This window comes from Egretta garzetta, unplaced genomic scaffold, assembly GCF_000687185.1.
Source record: "Egretta garzetta isolate BGI_Z169 unplaced genomic scaffold, ASM68718v1 scaffold133, whole genome shotgun sequence".
Taxonomy (NCBI): domain Eukaryota; kingdom Metazoa; phylum Chordata; class Aves; order Pelecaniformes; family Ardeidae; genus Egretta; species Egretta garzetta.
In genome coordinates, this window is record NW_009259111.1 from 5147971 (window position 1) to 5168485 (window position 20515).

General features: G+C 38.0%; 1 protein-coding gene across 3 annotated transcripts in view; it reads left to right on the top strand.

Annotated features, from left to right (window-relative positions):
• Positions 1–15245, top strand: part of CARS1 (cysteinyl-tRNA synthetase 1) — a 49453-nt gene extending 34208 nt beyond the window's left edge. For 2 of the 3 annotated variants that reach the window (XM_035890940.1, XM_035890941.1), the window contains 8 exons: positions 1209–1398; positions 1918–1986; positions 4851–4932; positions 9507–9587; positions 9974–10041; positions 11317–11376; positions 12413–12496; positions 13592–15245. In XM_035890940.1, the coding sequence (XP_035746833.1) occupies positions 1209–1398; positions 1918–1986; positions 4851–4932; positions 9507–9587; positions 9974–10041; positions 11317–11376; positions 12413–12496; positions 13592–13726 (769 nt within the window). In that variant the 3' untranslated portion in view covers positions 13727–15245. The remainder of the gene's footprint in view (positions 1–1208; positions 1399–1917; positions 1987–4850; positions 4933–9506; positions 9588–9973; positions 10042–11316; positions 11377–12412; positions 12497–13591) is intronic. The other variant, XM_035890939.1, reaches the window with a different exon arrangement.
• The last annotated feature ends 5270 nt before the right edge of the window (positions 15246–20515 follow it).

A 20515-nucleotide genomic window follows, 5' to 3' on the forward strand; every position in this document is an offset into this window, starting at 1 on the left:
AGAGAACTTTTTTGTTAGATAGCTGTCATTTTCTTCACTACTTGAAATGCTGTCCTTCTATCTGAGAAGTGACCAGTAATTCACAGTGGTTACAACTGGAAAAATAGTATTTTACGCATTTCAAAGTGCAGTGAGCAAACCAAGACAAACAGAAGTTAAATGACCTGACTAAAAGATCAGAGTGCCAGTGTTTGAAAATGTGTAATTGAGACAGTGATACAGTATTGCAGTCTTTCACTTTAATAACAAAACTACATTATTGTTTGTAATATGAACAGCTTCCTATGTGACTTATACTATTATGAGTGAAATTTAAAATTGAAGCATCTTGTGTTGCAGTACTAAAATTGTTTCTAGTTCAGTTCACTGTTGTGGACACAGATGTTGGCTATTGGAGGACCAAGTGCAGATGCTTCTGTTTAGTGATGTCCTCTGAAAATTTCATTTTCATTTCATTATCAAGAGATAACCATTTTTTTTTTTAAAAAAGGGGGAAGATAATAATAAGTAATAGAGAGGTCAAAGGGAAGGGACAAAGGAGTGGGAGGAACAGAAGATATGCTTCGTGGATATTTGTTTTTGTCTCTTTTCTCTACCACTTCACATTTTCTTTTATCTGGAAAAAGTATGTTGTTCGAACAAGTAGTACCCCTTGTGTGATGAAATGGTACTTAATACATTGTATTACTTATTATGCCTGTTTATGAACATTACAAAGGTTTACATTAATTTATTCCTTGTATCTGCTTGTAACAGCTTCATAACTCTTCACTATGGGCTAAGTTAACTTCCAAATTGGTGCTTCTCCCTGGAAAGATACTAAACAGAGGACTCAGCTGGTACGCAGGGATAGGAGAACAGTACTGTTAAAAAAAAAAATTAGTAAACACAAGAAGGTACTCAATAAGTAATTTATACTGCTTTTAAAAATTGGTATGAAAAGGTCAATTGCTGAAAAAGTGTTAGATGTAATTTGTTTGGATAGTTGTTGCCAGTTAGATTATCCCGCCTGCCTTTGTCCGTAGCAGCAAAACAGCAGCAGCATTGTGATGCCTTTTTCTCGCTCATCTGTTTTTCCTTCAGATATAAACTGTGACCATCAAAAGATTATCTCACTTTTAGGTCCCCTTACTCTTCTAACAGAAGTTCTTCAGAGTAGGTTGCAGATACTTTTGACATCAATAGTAAAAAAATTTTTTTCTTCTTAGTTTTTACGACAAGAAGGCAGCAATTCATGAAGCACTGTGTGACAATATTGACACTCGCTCTGTCTTAGAAGAAATGCGTTCGTTAGTCAGTCAGAGTAACTCCTATATTGCTGCAAAGAAATCTTCCAGACAAATGCCAAACAGACTTCTTTTAGAAAACATCAGTTCCTATCTCACTCAAATGCTAAAGGTATGTAATAGCAAGTAGTAACATTGCTATTGCAGTGTGCAATTATAACTGTTGTATTTTTCAAGTATGTAGGGATCTGTACAGTCTTTATTTAAATCTTGTAGGAAACTAGCGATCTTACACACACACCCCAACCAAAACAACCCCAAATTGCAGTGTGTGCTGCAGCAGGAACAATTTGGAGTCCTGTATGTTATGTTGTAATTTCAGCTAATGTTTTGTTGAATAGTGGAGACATGCAAGGAAAACTGGACAGTAGAAAAAATATGAAGTCAGAATGTCAAATCTGACAGCTTTAAAGCTAAATCTGAAAGACAATGCTTAATATGATTTATCAATTAAACCCCCAAACATCTTAGTAGAGCAGTGAATTGTGGATTAAATGGTTTTAAAAACCTAAATAAAACTCAGTGGCTTCAAAATCCTAGTATGTGTGATTTTGCCTAGTTTTCAATTATCTGTGACTTGATGTATACAATCTTTTCTTTTCTTTTTTTTTTTTTTTTTTCCCTTGACCAGATTTTTGGTGCCATAGAAAGCGATGACACAATTGGTTTTCCTGTTGGAGGGAATAGTCAAAACATAAATGTAAGTGAAGGACAAAGTACGCTGTACAAAATCACTCTGTGTCCTTTGAAAGCTTAGGTTAGATAAAGTGATTACATTACTGATATGTAGCCGAATTACATTGTTTCCGCTTTTAACATTTGAACCTGAAGGAATTAATTGGCTTAGGAAGCAGGATTTTTCTTTTATGAGAGTTGGGGTTTTTTATAGGTTTGTTTGTCTTAATGACAGACAAATTGTATAGCAACCAGAAAAAGAATTATCTTGTCTTGTGAATGATGAGTCTGTTTAAGAAACCACGTTAACTACAGACAACACATGCTACAGTCTAAAGACTCATTACAAGTATTTGTATGTTAAGTAGTTTCAAAAATGTAATTATACTGATTAAACTTCCTTGTGGTACACCAAAAACCAGCCTGGAGGCAGCTGGAGTTTTATCCGCATTTCAATCTCTTTTTCTGATCTCATTTGTATCCACAGTTTTTATCTGGCTTTTGAAGGCTGTTATGCTTTGGTGACCCAGCAGGTCCACTGTGATGCAGAATTTTTCTGGAAATACTTGGGAGATACCTGATGAAAGTGCTGATGGGCCCTGTAATAACAGCAATGTTTCATGGTGCAGGCAGGAGAAATAACTCCATATGAAAGCTATCAACTTTGCTCTTTTTGTTCATGTGAAAAATTTGACATGGACAAATCAGTGATGTTTTTCAAGAATGGTCACATCTTTGAATGCAGAAAAAATATGGGTTTCTGTTCCTCCTTAGAAGGAATAATTAAAACATTCGTGGTGTAACAAAACTAAACTTTTTATTCATCAAAGGAAGAGGAAAGCTTGCTTGTGGTTGAAGAATGTGAATGAACGCTCATCTGATAATTGCCCATGCGAATACTTACATTACTGTGCTGTGGAAATCTCCAGTAATGATATAATAAGGATAATAAGGAAGATGCTGAGTATTCCGTACCAAAACCCATCAATAGGGAATTTTAATTTAGCTCAGAACTGTTTTGAATTTCAGAGGAAAGGCAGCACCTTAACACCTTTTTAGGGAAAATGAAAATTAAATTCATATTTAGCACTTCAGGCAGTCTTTACAACAGATATGCTTTATGGAAGGATTAGCAATAGCTTGGAACAAGAAATTAAGCCCTTTCATTCCTTTAAAGTAATGTCCCTAAGGGTAGTAGCATCAGAAGAATCTTGTGCAGAGAGAATCCTGTGCTAACACCTGTTAGCACACTTGTCAGAAGAATCTTGTGCTAGCACCTGCTACACACAAGAAACTTCTGTTTTTATCACCTAGGACATTACTGGTTTTAAGCATTAGAATATAAAGATGCATAATGTCACAAATGTTTTGGCTGTTTCATTAAATATTACACCCTTTTTCCATCTTCCATGCAGATACTTACCTTTCTTAGCAAAAATTACCAGGTGAACATTCAAGGTTGGAAAACTTCTCATTAATTACAGAAGGCTGTGGGTCAGGCCTACAGTTTCTTTGTCTAAATTGGAGATGCAGGAACCAATTATCTCCAAAAAAGGCATAATCCTTTTCAAAAGCTCTGAAAGAACAACTAGCTTCATTACCATGGTTCAGGAATTTACTGGAAAGGGGATAGAAGAGATTTGGAGTCAGAAAACCTCAGGTTCCAGAGTCTCATTTTCCAAATTAATTAAGTGTTGCTGTCAAGTTAGTTATTCTGGAAATAAAAATCTTTCATCTTTAAATGACTGATAAAGTAGTGACAGTGCATGCTTTCCTGACACCACTTCATTTGCATGTTGAGCTAGTTTCAGTGTAGAGGGGGCAGGGGAGATGTGACTGTTGCTTACTTTCCGGAGTCTGTTCTTTCTGCCAGATTTGTCAGCAATGGTTACAGTTATGAAGCTGATTGCACAGTACACACACTTAATGTAAAGTTTTAATGGAGCCCCCCTGCTCCTTTCATACGGGCACTTTTGGAGCATAACAGACTATATTTGTCTGTTAATTGCACAGAAATTTGTCATGGAGATTTAACAGATGGGAAAGACACGTGGAAACTGTAGGGGAAACAAAAGTGTGTGGTTTTTTCCTCTCTCTTCCCCACCCTCCAAAGTAATGAAACTTTTAGCTTAAGCAGTTCCCATGTGCCTGGCTTCTCCTCTTGGGATTCCAGAGAAGTGTTGGCAGCCAGCACTGATCTGTAGTTGTTTCTGTAATTGTTCACTGCTGTTCACTAACAGCTTGCTGTTGCTATTCACTCCTATTGAGAGCAGGATTCTCAGGACTTTTTCTTTGAGCTTTCATGACCAGCATTTACTTACACCTGAAATAATTCACCAGAAATCTCTCCCCACTTTTGCAGGGGGAGGGAGTTGTGTGAGGAATACAGATAACTGCACTGTGTTGGAAATAAATACAATTAGCATAAACTAACATCTGAGGAACAGATCTACATTCTAATGAAAATAAGTCCTAACATCATTTCCACCTGGTATTATGTCTGACAAGCAGTTGGACCTAAGTAAGACAACACAGAACATGAAGGGGCAAATTCATCTGGGTGCTGGTTTTATCCTGGTACTGCTTTATAGTTAGCTGAACTGTAGCATCATCCTGTGGAACTGATGTATCTGTAACTGGAAGGAGATGAAAAAGGAATGGGGAGAGGCAGAGCTTTGCAAGTTGATTTTATCTGCACAAAAGGAAAATTGACAGCTAATGCAAATTATCGTCTATCTTTTGACATCAATAGAGCAATGACAATTTTTATTGATACGGATCTTCCCTGAGGGTCAAGTTCTATCCAACAGCACATAAATATGAAGTGGGTAAGGTCATGTTTTATATCTAGATGATGATTAGCTAACTGTAGAAATAATTATCCTGCAGATTGAATCTACAGTGATGCCATACCTGCAAGTTCTTTGTGAGTTCAGAGGAGGAGTGCGACAAATAGCCAGAGAGAGGAAAGGTGAGAGTCACTTTTTCCTGTATTGTTGCACATGAGACTCGGAGGTCGCAGGAATAAAACTTGGGGTGGGGTGGTGGTGAACCTGCTGATACAGTCTCTCTTTGCTTAGAGAATGCATGTAAAGCATCTTTAAATCAGAGTTGGTTTGAATATTTGCATCTCTGCTACCTGTCTTTAATTCGGGAATCTTTTACAGGCTGCTAAACTCACTTTCTTTTAATTTCCTAAAGAACCTACAGGTTCTGGAATGATGAGGACTAGCTGTTGTTTCTCTAGATCAGGACATTCCCTGCTTTCTAGGTATGAAGGTACCTGTGATCTGTTCACCCAGGGAGCTTGCATTCTCTTAAAAATGTAGATGATACTGTCTGTGCTTGAATAGCCCAAGATGTTCATTCTTATTTGTTACATATTTGGAATTGTAGCTCCCCGATGTTAACTGAGTGCTCTCTTTGGAGAATTCATTTGGGAGGTTGCTAGAAGTTGTTCTGGATGCTTTTTTTTTTTCCCTCTGAAAAGCTTTGATCATGCTATGTGTGTTGGCAGCAGAACTATATAGTGTTAAAAAGGTTGTTCCATTAAGCCCTCTTTGATTTTACTGGTTGATTAGTTCCTAATGGAGCTCTTACTATTTTGTGCTGTTCCCTCTGGAATTTTACATGTCTTCAATGTGTATTTGATTCTTGTTTTCTTAAAACTTTTTTACACTGAGGTTTGTACTTGAAGGCAAAATAGGGCATTTTTTATATATAATACATAGATAAATAACCCATATATTATACACAAATATAAAATCACTTGTAGTGTCTGGTTGATAACCTATTCAGCTGGCAAAGAATCTGAACCCTAATTCTGCTGCTATTTTGAGTTCTTCTAAGGGCTAATAGGTCTACCTTAAAAGCACAAAACTCTATTTGTTAACGTGACTCGTCAGCTATTACTGTCAAACTCCTGTAGGCATAACTGATGTTGAGAGATAAGGTTAGTAGTTCCAACAGCAAATATTTTCTGTAATTTGAATTAATTCAAGAAGTTTGTATGTATATCCTCAGCCAAAAAAGTGACTTTTGGTCTTTCAATATTTAACATAAATACTCATTTTATATGAGGCTTCTTTTTTCCTTGCCCTCTGATAGTTGAGCTAAACTGATCCTCACTCTTAACAGTGGTAAGGTTTAAATATCACGGGGCTTCTTGTAGAACATTTTTAGAACATACTTAGTGCTAGGCTGCTTACTGGCAGTTTCTTAGTTGGAAGGTATTGATTTTTTGCCTCAAATAAATTGGGCAGTAAGAATAAAGCTGGATCTAGTTGCTATTTGGTTGGGGTACAGAGCACTCTGCAGTTTGACCGGGGAGGCACCTTTCATTAGACTGTTTGATATATGGAAGCTGGGTGGTGGTTGGCAGGACCTGCACTGACATACTACTGATTTGTTTCCCTGTACCCATTAAATTCTTGCTTGCAAGAAGTGTTAAATTACTGTGAAAGCTGTTCTGATTAATGGCTGGGGATATTGCCTCTACATGGTTGTAAGTGAAGGGAGTTTCCCCATCATAGCCCAGTGCCAGCAGGATGGCGTTAAATATTAATTAACACAATCTATATTGCTCTAAGTATTCTTAGAGGTTAAATAAAAAGTATGCTTCTTCTGTAAAACCTGCAGACAAATGTCCCCATCCAATACATACCACTTTTAAACTTCTTCTGTAAAACCTGCAGAGTCATACAAATGTCCCCATCCAATACATACCACTTTTAAAAATTATATTTACAAAACATTTCACAGAATAGCCATTTGTAAAACTTTGGGGTTTGGTAGGAATCAAAATGTATATACTATACAAAAATTTTACCATCATCCAGAATGGCTAACATTCAAACATATTAATAATATTAATTCTCTATTTTATAAGCTTATTACTATGCAAACTGGAACCTGCACTGATCATTTTCAGTTGAGTCTTGGCTTAATTTATGAACTTATCTGGCAATGATGGTAAACAGAAGAAGGAAAACACTGTGCTAGCTGTACAAGGGAAAGAAATGTAGAAAACCTCTGCAAAAGATACCAATGATTTGTTGATCGGAGCATCTCTGTATTGCTCATCCTGACATTTTACTTGAATACTTGACCAACTGCAAAGACCCCATATAGTTGTCTCTGCAAGGATGTACAGTGGAGCAGTTCTGTGCTCTAGTACAGCTCCCGATGCTTGGGAAGAATTTTCATCAGTAACAAATTGTTATTCAGATGTTCAAAAGGAGCAAGTCTCTTGAGTTGCTGTTGGTTACTTGCCTCAGGACACCTGCTTAAATTGACTACCCTGTGGTAAAGGTGTCCGTGACTGAACTCTGCCGGCATCTTCACTTCCTGCCACGGGTGCTGGTGCCATGTGGTATCTTGTTCTAAGCTGCTACTAGGATACAGTGGGAAACCCTCTGCCCCTTTCCTAATGTATCATGGGTTGACCAGAATTGGGACAAAATTGTTCATTGTAACCATGCCTGCTCTTGTGTTTTGCTGCCAGTCTTAACATCCAGCATTCTCAAGATGCTTTTTAAGCTCCTCCTTTTCTTCCCCATCACAGTGTTCCCATTCACAACAGCACAACATCTGTTTCACATCCGAGACTCTTTGGCTTGAAATTCACAGAAAATGTGAAAAAAGGTCTGGGAAATAGTCACAGGCTCAAGGAGTGCCTAGCTGCCAGGGTGTTCATGGGCACTGGTGATAAGGTACTGTCCCACTGGTTTCCTGATCACTGTCCTCAGTGAGGATGAAGGCTTCTGTCTTGGAGCAGACCATAAAAAAACCCCTACCCAATCCATAAACATCTCTTGCTCTGGAGGTGCCACATGCAAAGAACAGGCACATTTCAGCCCTAAGAAGCATGGTGCAGACTCCTCTGGATGACAAAGGATTGATCAGAGGATGTGTCCTTTCATAAATAATACATGTTTTGTTATACATTTCTCATTACTCTCTACCTTGATGGATTTCTTCTTTGTAAACTTTCAATTATTCATGCTTTCAGATAAGTAAATATTTATAACTGAGCAGACACTGGTGTATTGAATAAGCATAGGGTGTATCTGATACATTCTTGATATGACGTGTAATTCCTTTGCCTAGGTTAGAGTCAACACTTTTAGTGTTAACAGCCAGTGAGGTAATCTTATCCCTTATTTATCCTAAATGGCTTCTTTAGAGTTGCATCAAAGATGAATGTGGTTCACTGTGTATAACTGCTGTGGATCAAGAAAAATAACAACTTAGTTCACGTCAGACAAACGAGCTTCTATAAAATGCAGTGCTTTCCTATACAAAGAGAGAGTTGCAGGACACTACTGTGCAATTAAATAGGGAGGCTGTTCCTTTTTCTGGGATTAGGATAGTTGGTGCTCTGTTCACTGTTCAGCTCTCTGAGAATCATGAAAGAGATGAAGACTCAGGGATGGTAAGATGAAGACTCAGGGATGGTACTTGTGTCTACTGGTATGAGCAATATTTAGTACAGTGTCTGGATGGTAGCTTCTACTGCCTGTTACCTTTGAAACCCCTGTTACTTCTTACATTTAACCAGCTGAGAGTTGCTGAAAGGGAGAACGCTTGCTTATTATAAGCACATGGTATCATCTAATCCAAGTATCTATCTTTTCACACTTGGTAAGGTTTTCCTCATAAAAACAAGACTGACTATAAAAAACGCCACTGAATTAAGTTCACAACAGCAACACACTGAGTCTACTTGATGCAGTTCCTCTTAACTGTTCTGCTGCTTCTTGGCTGATACAATTTCTCATCCAAATAAATATCTTCTATGAAGTTTATTTTCCTCTTAAGACTTGATAGCATCTATTTCAGATAAATCCCGAGTTCTTAATCCTTTACTGTCATCACAGGCTGATAAGTTTGCAAGGGGAAAAAAAAATGTTAGTCGTGGCGTCACGATCCAGAAAGCCAAATCAAAATTCTCTGTTCTGCTGCAAGTGGCTTGCTTGAAAAAAACAGCTTGGTCAGACTAGGTGATGAAGATAACTATCTGTAGAAACAAAGGATGTTTGGATTACAGCTGCTCTGACAAATGTGTTACCAAAACAACAAAATCATAGTCCTTCAAAGGCACTGCTAGATGTAGCACAGGATATGTTAATGTTAATATGATTTTTCTAAAATAGGGTTCTTAACCCTTCCTGTTGGAAATCCTACAGCAACCATTAGGATCTTCTTGAGTCATACACCCCTTCCACTGTACCCTGGCAGAATTGTTGCATCATTCCTGAATTGCCTTGATTTTCTTTCTGTTCCCGTTCAGGAACAATGAGGGTATCTTGGAAGAAATTTATGCATTTCAAGCCCCTGCAAAGAAACATGCTGCTTCTCTGTATAGTTGAAAGAGGGCAGAACTTACTTAAAAGGTTATCACTTTAAAACAAAAGACCTTTCTCTGGCCTGTGTGAGAGAGCAGCAGTATCTTAATTGCATTTAAATAACTATGTAGCAGGATACTTTTAAAAGTATACTTTTACCAAATCTTACTTCACAAAAAGTATTTTTCATGCTCTGCAGTAACTGAAGTGCTGCAGCTGAGTGATGCTCTTCGAGATGACATTCTTCCTGAACTCGGTGTTCGATTTGAAGATCATGAAGGTACACAATTATATGTCTTGCAACTTTGTAGGTACCTGGCTTTATAATCTTACTGTTTTCATAAGAATTGGGAAAACAACCTGGCAAGAATAATCTGAAATAATCCAACAAACTCAGGGACTGCAAAGCTATAACATACCGTATTTCTGATGTATGAATATATATTACAGAACTGTATATTGGAATATATGTATAGAATCTAAAACTGTATATTGCAGTCTTTTTGATCTTTTTGTATAGCACCTAATTTCTTAGTCACTTTTGAGTAGTTACTCAGTTGTATTTGCATTCAGCTTGCAAAAAGAAAACAGTTATCATAGAGTAAATACACTTATCTTTGACCATTCAAGCATCAGAAACTCATTCATCTGTTTTTGCTTCTTTAGGACTTCCAACTGTGATTAAATTAGTGGATAAGGACACATTATTGAAAGAAAGAGAAGAAAAGAAAAAGGTTATTATTTTAAGCATTCAATATTTTTTAAAGTACCGTGTAAACTGTGGATACTTTTACATTTCTTTGATAAGATAACTTGTAAGAAAAATCTTAACTGACTAGCAACAAGGAAAATAAGAGAATTAATACCTCTAAGGTTTTTTGTTTGTTTGTTTTTTAAGATATTCATGTAATTAAGAGATGTTGAGTATTGCATGTGTACTGTCTTAGATTCCAATGAGAAGCTAATTTGGACTTCTTTTGTCTGTACAAATGAAGTTGACATTTTCCATAGAACTAGACTGTATTTATCTGAGATGTGAGAACAAAATGCACTGCTAAATGTTAATTAACGTAGTATGGATGAGTGAGATATTCAGGGTGTGGGGGCAAGAATTCATATGTTACTATATAAAGATTGTGAATCCTAATTCACATGCACAAAGTCTGTACAGAAACCCTCCTTCTGGCACTTCCTATCATTAATATTTGACTTCGTAACATCTGAAGTAACTCTTCGTATGTCTGTCTTCAGTTTTAACAAATAATAAAATTCCATCACAACTAGAAATGTTTGGAAGACTTTCTGGCATTTCTCCTTCCTTGTAGATGTTTTTTTAGAAAAGGGAGAAGTAAAATGTAGTTGCAGCCAATTCCAGGTGTTTTAATCAAAAAGACATTTGAAGACAGTTTGTATATAGCTGCAGCTAGAGTACATTTTCTCTGGAAACAGTATTATGTTCAGAACTGGCAGAACCCTTTGAGAACTTTTAGGTCTCTCCTAAGCAAGTGCAAGATGAGATTTTTTTTTTTTTTTTTTTTTTTTAAATTTTATAAGTTGGCTAAATTTGGATAGTTGTTTCCCTAGGAACATCAAGGGATACAACTGCTTCTTGAGAAACTAATGTCTTCACAGTTTGAGGCAAGAGCTTAAAATATCAGCAAAATATGGTCTTAATTTAAAGTAATTTGCAATTTTTTCCCTGTGAAATAGCAGGACCATTTCTTTTGCTGCAGGCTTTGTAGGTATTCTTTCATATGTATACACTTTGCATGCAAAAAGCATTCTGAACAGTTAAAACTGGTTTAACTGTGAATAAAAGCAAATGAAATCAAAGTTGTACAGTGGGAAGTATCAGACAATCCTAATTATATGGCATGGTGGTTTTGCTGCAGGTCATGCTGCCAGTTCTGTCTGTAATTAGATATCCAGGGGAGCTAGCTGGCTCAGATTTTTAGAAAACAAGCAAATGAAGTAAGTTACCTTTTACTCATTAACATTGCCTTTCATAGATTGAAGAAGAGAAAAAAAGGAAGAAAGAAGAAGCAGCCAGGAAAAAACAAGAGCAGGAAGTAAGTGTTCAGATCCTTTTAATCTGGTTTTGAAGAAAAGTGTTAGCGGCAATAGTCATGTGCAGGAAAGATTACATTAGAACACAGGCTCTCTGCCCAGCTTTAACTGGGCTTCCATTTATTTTTTTTGTCTACAATTTCCTGCTCAGAGTGACTTTGGCTTGCAGTTCAGATTTGAATATTCAGCTCCTATTATAGAGAAGCCATCTTTGAAAACACAAGTAAAAGCTGCAAAAGCTTCTTAGAAGATCTTGTGGCACATATTTCAGTCTATAGACAGTATTACTTCCTTAATTGCCAAAGTAGTATCTTACATGCCTGTTAGAGACAACTTTGCTTCTGTCATCATTTTCTTCCCTTTTCAGTGTTCTAGGTATGTGTGAAAACGGGATTTTTTTCTCTTTAAGAATCGACCTGTTCCCTATGATTGAACTCTGAAATGTAGTGTTTTGTAAAAACACATTTTATCTCTACAGTTGGAATTGGCATAGTTCAAAGGTTTTAGGCTTTGGACGAGGAGTAGACAGCCAGAGGAAATAAACTCATGAGAAGAAAAGATTGCTTGCCATGCTGATGACTCTCACAGTAGAGGAAATGGCATTCCTAAAAAGAGGAAGTAAGCTTTTAGAGAGCACCGCGTACAGAGAGAAAAGCAGATAAAAAGTATTTATCATACACAAATTCCAAGTAGCCTTTTGCATTCTTTCAAAAAGGCGATTCCCTTGCATTGGGCATAAATAAAATGGAGAGGATTCAGAGATGTGCTTGTTTACAGATACGTGAAAGTTCAGTTTATTTTCAGTGCAATTACTTGCATCCTGATCCTGCTGTGACCTTGCATAGAAACCTGTGCTTGTCAGCGGGAAAAGACGTAAGACTTACTGAGTTGTTCCTCACTGAAAGTTTCTTTTCACATGATAAACAATTGTAAATTAAATGCTCTTTGATTTGCACATTATAGTCTACTTTTCCTTTTGCATATGTGAGAGGTTGTCACTGTGATGCTAATGGAGTTAATGCATGTTTTATATTACAGGCAGCAAAACTGGCAAAAATGAAGATTCCACCACATGAAATGTTTAAATCAGAACGTGACAAATATTCCACGTTTGATGAAAACGTAAGAGATTTTTCTTTAGATAGGGAGTGGTTTTTCTTCCCCAATTGTACATACTTAATTGTATGTGTACGTAGCTGATCTTGCTGCAAAACCTCCAGGGCAATGCTATTAACATAATGGGAGGAGGGAAGGAGAGAAAGAAAAGACAATATATTAGTTTTATCGCATATACATATTGCATTGGGGAGCAAGGTTCTCTAACTGTTAACCATCATTTCAAGGGTATTTTCATGGTACATTGGTCACCTTTGGCCCATCTCATTGCAGAGCAAAATCCCCTTTAGATATTTTGGGTAGGAACATGTATAATGTTTATTACCCTGTTGCAAGGCAAGGAATTCACTTGCACATACAAACTCCCCAACTCTGCCAGTACTCATGTTTTTCAGAGAGGTCCTGTGCTTCCTTTTTCGCTTTGCCCACTGTTTTGCTCTCTCCTGGCAAAGGATCTCTGAAGGGACTGTATAGGTAACTTTGCTCTTGATTGCTCCCCTTGAGGATAAAGGGTGTTACTTGGAAAACATAAAGCACTCTTTCTTCCGCCCTTGGTCTGGGATGCTGATCCTGCTTCTGCCCGTCCTCTTCACCCACACAAATTCAGACCCTGGGGGCAAGTAAGAATGGAGAGTGTAAATACTGGAAAATACCCCTGCAAGGCAAGGGGAACCTCCATAAAAACTCTGATCATACTTCTCCATTGGGTACACAAATCACTTGCTGCTTTTGCTTTAAGCCTTGGATTCAATATGCTAGTATGATTAAAAGTGGTCTCTTAACCATCAGCTCAGGGATTAGTCACTATTCTCTTAACTATAACTATCTAGAAGTTAATTGCCTAAGCTTCCCTTACTTTGTACAGGACAGAAAATAAGTACACCCTTTGCCCCTTCATTAACTAGGAAGGGAACATAAGACAGATAGTCAAAGTTGTCAAATTTCTAGGTGACTAAAATTAGCCAAGATGCACCTCACTCTGACAGCTTGTCATTATGACATTATCTCCCTACCTTATTAAAACATGATTCCATAAGGAGCAAAAGCAGTCCAAGAATTTATCTGAAATACTTTTTATTTTTTTTTTTTTTAATATTTCAGGGATTTCCCACCCATGATACAGAAGGCAAAGAACTCAGCAAAGGACAAATTAAGAAGCTAAAGAAACTGTATGAAACCCAAGAAAAGCTATACAAGGAGTATCTACAAATGGTTCAGAATGGAAGTGCAAATTGAAAACAACAGAACTTTTCTTAGAAGGCGAGTGCTGGGTCACTGTTGAAGAAGTGAGCATATACCGATGCTCAAATTCCTGTTTACACTTTCTATTATGTGCAAAGTAAAAATCCTGTTTACGTGGATTAATAATGTCATCTGGAAAGTCAATAAAAATCCATTCTTAAAAAAAGCCAACCTGTAAGAAGTTTCTTTGCAACAACAGTAGCAGGTTGAATGGTTGCCAGTTCTATTTGGGAAGGTGCTGCTCAGTCAGCAAATCCATGTAAGAATTCTTGTTTATTATAGCTGTCCAGGCTTTGGTTAATTTGTCCTGCATACTGATCTCTATCTAAAACCCACTCTGGCTTGCATTCTGGAATATGTCACAGTCAGCAAAATTTACTACTAAATGGGAGCTGAGTAATTTGTCCCACAGCAAGAACAGTATTTTCCAGATGACTTTAGTATCTTTACATAAGCAGGAAAAACTGGGTAGTTCCACTATGATACTTACTCTAACTGCTGGTATTGAACTCTCTCATAAGTATACTCAGAACACTTTGCATAGTAGAAGCGAACAGTCCCTTTGTTGCAAAAGGGAAGAGATCATCATCTTTACTCAACCTGCAGCTGCAATCAAGTGGGTAAGTACAAGGCAAATGCACCTGCATTGAACAAACAGGTGGGAAAGACATGAAGGATGGTGTGTTCTTGGAGCTACCCCTCCAAGGAAACAGGAGTGCTGTCAAAGTACCTAATTACCTGTTCAGAGCCAAGGGGAATTAACAGAAAGTTTCTTACTGAGATACAGTTTGTGGATTGGTTTGCAATTAAGAAATTCAGCTATAAATTGCTTGTTATTCAAGACTGATGTTTTTAACATGACAATTTAACACTGAGTTGATAACCTTTCTGGTATAGTATGGTCACATTATGTCTGCAAGGACAGTTCTCTGTTGCCTAATAACACATTTCCTTGGCATTACCTACTTCATGAAATCCTAAAAAATATCTCACCTAATTCACAACTGCATATAACAGCTAAGTGTCCGATATGCAGAACTATATTCAAGTATTCTTAAGCCTCAGGCTGACTTGCAGAAGGTCATACTGTGACACCTCTCTTCTCTCAACTCTTAGGTTCATGCTATAACCATTAGTCTATGTTCCTTAATTAAGAGTTAAAACATCTTTGCTTTATCTTTATATTTATATGCTTTATATTTATATTCCTCCTTCTGAAGAATGAACATTTGGAGTAACAGAAAAGTCTAATAGGTTTTTTTCTAGTTTGTCTGTGTTTGCCTTTGAAAACATGCGTAATGTTAAGGTCAGTAAAGCACATACATCTTGTATGCAGAAAATAAAATCTGTTGTAAAGTACAAGTCGTAGGTGACCTTTGTATAGTGGGAAGAATATAGATGTTATCTTTATTCCACAACCATTTTTTAAAATGTGGTTTACAGAGCTTTTCCTTTAGCTTGCTCTTACTAACTTAATTCATTTTGCATTCACTATTTGATTATTCTACTGATTTCTAATTGATTGTATAAATGCATGTTTCAACTGTAAGTGGTATTTCAAACAGCCACCCACAGCCACGAGGACAACTTCTCCATCCTTTGGTCTGTGAAGAGGATCAGTTGCATTTTTACACCATTCTAGATTTTAACCCCCTTCAACATTATCAGCTCATAGTTTTCTTCCCAGCATGCTCCCCCAAGACATGTGCACTGAGGATATTCACGAAGGGATGGGATGTGTGCAGCCTCCAGTCACAACATGCTGCTTCTCAGCCAGATAAGGTTCTCCAATTCCAAACTCCCTGCAGTCCTAGACAGACTGTCCAGGGCTAGTTCTGCCAACTTTACTAGGAATCCTAGACCTGCATCATTTCATAGACTTCACTGCCTTAACTACTTTCCTGAACAAGAACTGCTTCTGAAGTTACTACTTAATGTCAAATAGTAACCAGTAATTTGCTTACAGAAATTCTTTTTTGGTGATCAGTTAGCACTTGCTTAAAAAGCTAGTTCATATTTAACTGTGGAGAAGACACTGTTAATCTGTATCCAGGATTGCTGTCCTAGTTTATTTATGACATCTTCATGATAACATCTTCATGATAACATCTTGGCTTTCTGCCCCCCACCCCATTTTTTCCCCTCTGTTTTTTCCCCCTCCTGTGTTTTTTTCCCCTCCTGTTTTTAGTAGAGCCTCATTCAATTCCATGGCTTATCTACTATATCAGTGTACAAGTTTTTTAAAATGCCCTTTTCCATTCCCAAATGCTTCATTTTGTTCTGGGAGGACTCTCCTTCCATAGATCTTAGGAGCATTTGAGACTCACATTCTCGAAAGGTTATGTTCCGCTTTTTCTGTATGCTTCCCACATGTACACACTGCTTCCTTGCTCAGTATTTTTTTTTAAATTGGTATTTAGTCATGTCAGATGAGGGCCTCTGCTGTACTCACTGCCCCATTAAGGTCTTGCTCTACCTCCAAAATTATTTAGCTCATGCTTGCCATTTCTGTGTTTTGTCTGATTGTCAATTTGTTTTAAACCAAGATGATTCAAAAAAAATCCGTATCTCAAACATCAGTGCTGCTAAAGTCATCTTTCTCTTCTGCTACAGCAGAAACAGCATTCCTGTCTTTGAATTATCTTTGAACATTATCGAAAGTGTCCTAAAAGCAAAAGGATTCTTTTCATAGACATCGTAAGGATCAGAGCCTTTGAAATCCTCTTCTCTTCAGCTCACCTTGTGTCTTGGGTGATCATTGTTCTTCCACACAGCTACATATTCTCCCCTGCTTTTTCTAGTGCTTTGCTATCTACTCCATGCATTTTCAAAGTTGCCTTCTTCAAGCAAGCTTGTCACTTGACTCCTCCAGCAATAAAGCCCTTCAAACCTTCCCGTACTTGAACTTTTCTTCCCATACTGGAACTGATCTTCCAGCTACAATTTTCTCTTCCTATCTGTTTTGGCTGTCCTTGGAAGATAGCCTTGTCAGCAAGGAAAATGTCTGCTTCATGAAGCATCTGTGAGTTAGTTGTCAGGCCTAAGTTTTGGGTTTTTTTTTTAAAAAGCACACAAATTGGCGTAAAGAAGCTACTAAAATATTTTACCTTGATACACAAACAGGAAGTTATTTCATTCTCTCCAAATAAAATGAGAGTAAACTAAATAAAATCAAGAGTAAAATAAAATTGTATTTTGAGATTCTTTTTTTTCCAAAAGCAGCAGGATAATAAAAACAATGACCTTGGCAAAGGGTCTCCTAGAATTTGTAACAAAAAACAGGCTGCAGAGCTACTGCAGATCAGTTACTTTTATCCTCTCCGCAGCCACAACTTAGCAAAAAAATAACAGTATGCATAGAGTCCCGATGAAGGAAAACAGGCTAGCAAACGAAGAACACTGCAGACAGGCTTGGATGCACACTGTTTAAGATTACTTTTTTGGTGAAGGTGTGCCTATTGGTCCATGCAATCAATGAAACGCACATCACAATACCTATTCCCTGGCAATCCATCAAGGTGGCACTGAAGTGAATTCCCCTGTGCTTGCCTAGTGAGAGTGACCTGGCAAACAGGAGAAGAGAATGCAACAGCTATGGTCCGCATTCAGCCACCAGTCTCTCTCACTAAGGCAAAGGGAGAGGACAGAGTCCTCGGTATTTTAATTTTTTTATTATTTTAAAATGTGCATGTATGCATGCACACACTCAGGGAAGCCAGTCTGCAATGTGATTCTCTAAGCATTATGAAAATTAAAATCCCCATAGCAAAATCTCAGAATTTTTTAGTATTTTAATTTTCTGGAACACAGACCTTGTGTTAGTCTGTACAACACGGAGCTTTTTATTTCCTACCTATCAGAATTTATTCAGAGATGGCAAGGCAAGGTAAAAGCGTAGTGTTTCTGTTTTTAATTGCAACCTTGGCTGAAGGCCAAACTTGGCAGCAGCAAATTTTGTTTCTGTCTTTTGCTCAGAGTGTGCCTTTCAGCCTTTTTAATGTGAACGTTGACGTTAACATCAAATGTGAATACTGCTCCACCAAAGAGAACAAATTCCTCCCTCACTCAGTTTGTTCAGATACTGGTAGAAAAATCTGTGAATTTTTCAGTCTGGTCTTGTTGCCACCAATCTTTTTCAAAGACTTTAAACTAATGAGTGCCTAATTACATTTATGCTACTCTCTTTGACTTCTTTATCCTAATGTTTGTATTTGCTGTCCACTGTTCCAGGAAACCACTGATGCATTTCAAATGTGCAAATAAGCAAATCTCTGCCACATAGCGCACATACTTTCAGCTCCTTTTTCTACATTTTAAGCTAACATTTTCAGGTGGTGGTAGTTGTTGGACCAACTTTAGCTCCCTCTAATTACACAAATTCTGCAACACAAATATGGAAAGGAATTTTTACTCCTGTGATTTCACAGGGCGATTTCTGTACAGGACGCTACCACATGCATTGTACTTAACATGTTTCCTGAGACAGAACAAATGAACTAAGAAGCACATTGGCTATTTAGTACCAAGACTCCACTTAGCAATGATCAAAGTTCTTCCTTCCCCTCCAGAAAAAGTCATTGATGAACTAAGTCTTCTCTCTCAAATTAGGCTGTGAATGTCTGGCATCTCACTAAGTGAGAGCAGTTTCCATTAATATCCACCCAAGGGCAGAAGACAGAGACATTTTAATGCCAGTTAGATCTCAGCCTAAGCTTTCTTTCCAGTGTCCAGTGCATCTGTTCAGCAGCTCTGCCATAATGCCTTCTCTCAGTTTTGGTTGTCCAAGCTCTCTTGTATGCTAGGCTAGGTGTTTAAATTGAGCCAGGGTGATTCAGCAAACATCTTTTTGCAGCTCTCTGCAGGGTAGGAGCACCTGACAGCAAGATGACTCCACAGATTGTGCCTTACCCACAGTCCTGAAGTCTACCACTGTGCTATAAGGGGTTAGACAACAGTCAGCAAAAATCCCTCATTGATCATGGGAGATTAATGCCTTTGGAGAGGGGCACTAAAAATCCAAGGATGTAAGGTAATTTAAATGTATGTTTGCTTCGATATGTATCAGTGGAGGAAGCGAGCCAAATACTTCCAGCAATCTGTCCTGTTTCAAAGCTTTAATAATTGGTCCGGAAGAAACCAAATCTACTTTTACAAGATGATCCCAATTTTAATTTAGTTCAGGGTTTGCAGCATTTATGAGAACTGCATGAACAAGAGAGCAACTAGTGCGGAGGGACAAACTCTGCACATGCCACAGAAGATGCAGTAGCGCAACAAATTGTCTGAACAGGGCTGCAGTGTATTCCTCCAACAACAGAAAGGTACAGCAAGATCACATACTTGAGCAAAACCTCCTACATCTTTGCAGGAGACCAAGTTTGGAGTTTGTACTCCGAACATCTTCTGGGTAGAAAGGAGAAATAGCTTTTAACAAAATGGAGATGGACAGAAAAAGTTTATAAAAGAATATTGACAGCTGTGAACCAGCAGCAAGAACAAAAGGTGGAGTAGGAATACCTTCAGATAAATCCTCCTTTCAGAGTTAATTGTGCTCTTCTTTGGAAGACTGAGAATTAAGTATAGCCACTATCACAAATAAAGTTGTCCCAAAATAAGAATTCATGTAAGTATGAGGAGGCCATTAACCTGCTGATGTTAGAAAAAGGACTGGTTTGGAGAAACAGGGAAAGGGAGTTGGAAGCAAAGAAAAGAAGTGGAAGAACCTTCCACTGAGCGTGTCCTCTGGCTCGCCAAATCTGCTTATTTGTGCAACTGACCTTACAACATTCCTGCAGTTTTTTAGCTGTTTGAATGGAATTAAAAATTCTCTTAATTACAGTATTGGTTACCTTTTTAACTAACAATTCCTTAATTATTGCTGTCACTAAATTCCTGCAATAACTGAATTAATCCAACATTAATGTGTTGAATAGATGTTAATATCAGTCTTGTCTTTTCCAAATTTTGATTTTACCTGTGAAAGGGTTGTGATGATCAGTCCTAGTCATTAATTACCGAAATCCAAGACTAAGTTGCAGAGCTGCAGAAAACCTTTTACAGAACAAGGGAATCCACTAGCATTAAATAAAGGGTTAGAGGGTTTTTCTTTTTGAGTAAAAGATTACCAAGACTCTTAAGTGGCTTCAGATGCCGAAATTGCAGCGTTCCTAACACCATGCCACACCAGCATCTGCTGCTTACAATTCACCATGCAAATAGAAGCTGGTCTGTTAAGGGGCTTGGGGTTTTTTGGTTTGGGAAAGGCAACATTTGCACTTTCAAAAAGGTGCTTGATCTGAAACATTAAAAAGGGCTTTTTTTTTTTTTTTTTTTTTAATGGTAAGCTCTCAACTCTTTTACCTTTCAACTTTGAAAGTTCAGACTTATCCATGCAGATGATATTCAGAGAGGTTCTTAAAAACCATGATCACGTTATCAATGTAGTTAAAACGCAACCCTTCCAACACACGTACGTGTACCGGCTAGGACAGTAAACCCCACAGCGCAGGCGGGTGACGGCCCAGGGCACCGGCATTGCCAGGTCCTTCGCTGCTGGCGAGACTGGAAAGCAGCGCCACGTTCTAACAGCCAGCCACCGGACGCCTCAGAACCAGCACTTGCCAGCCCTCGGCACAGATTATCTTACATCCAGCCGAAGGCAAGGCAGGCGCAGGCTGCGTGCCGGCTGAGGCGCGACAGCCATCGACCCTCCGCAACCCAAGCGCGCCTTCAGCCCGCTTCCTCCTCCTCCACGCCGCAACGCACACCGAGCCGGCAGCTCCC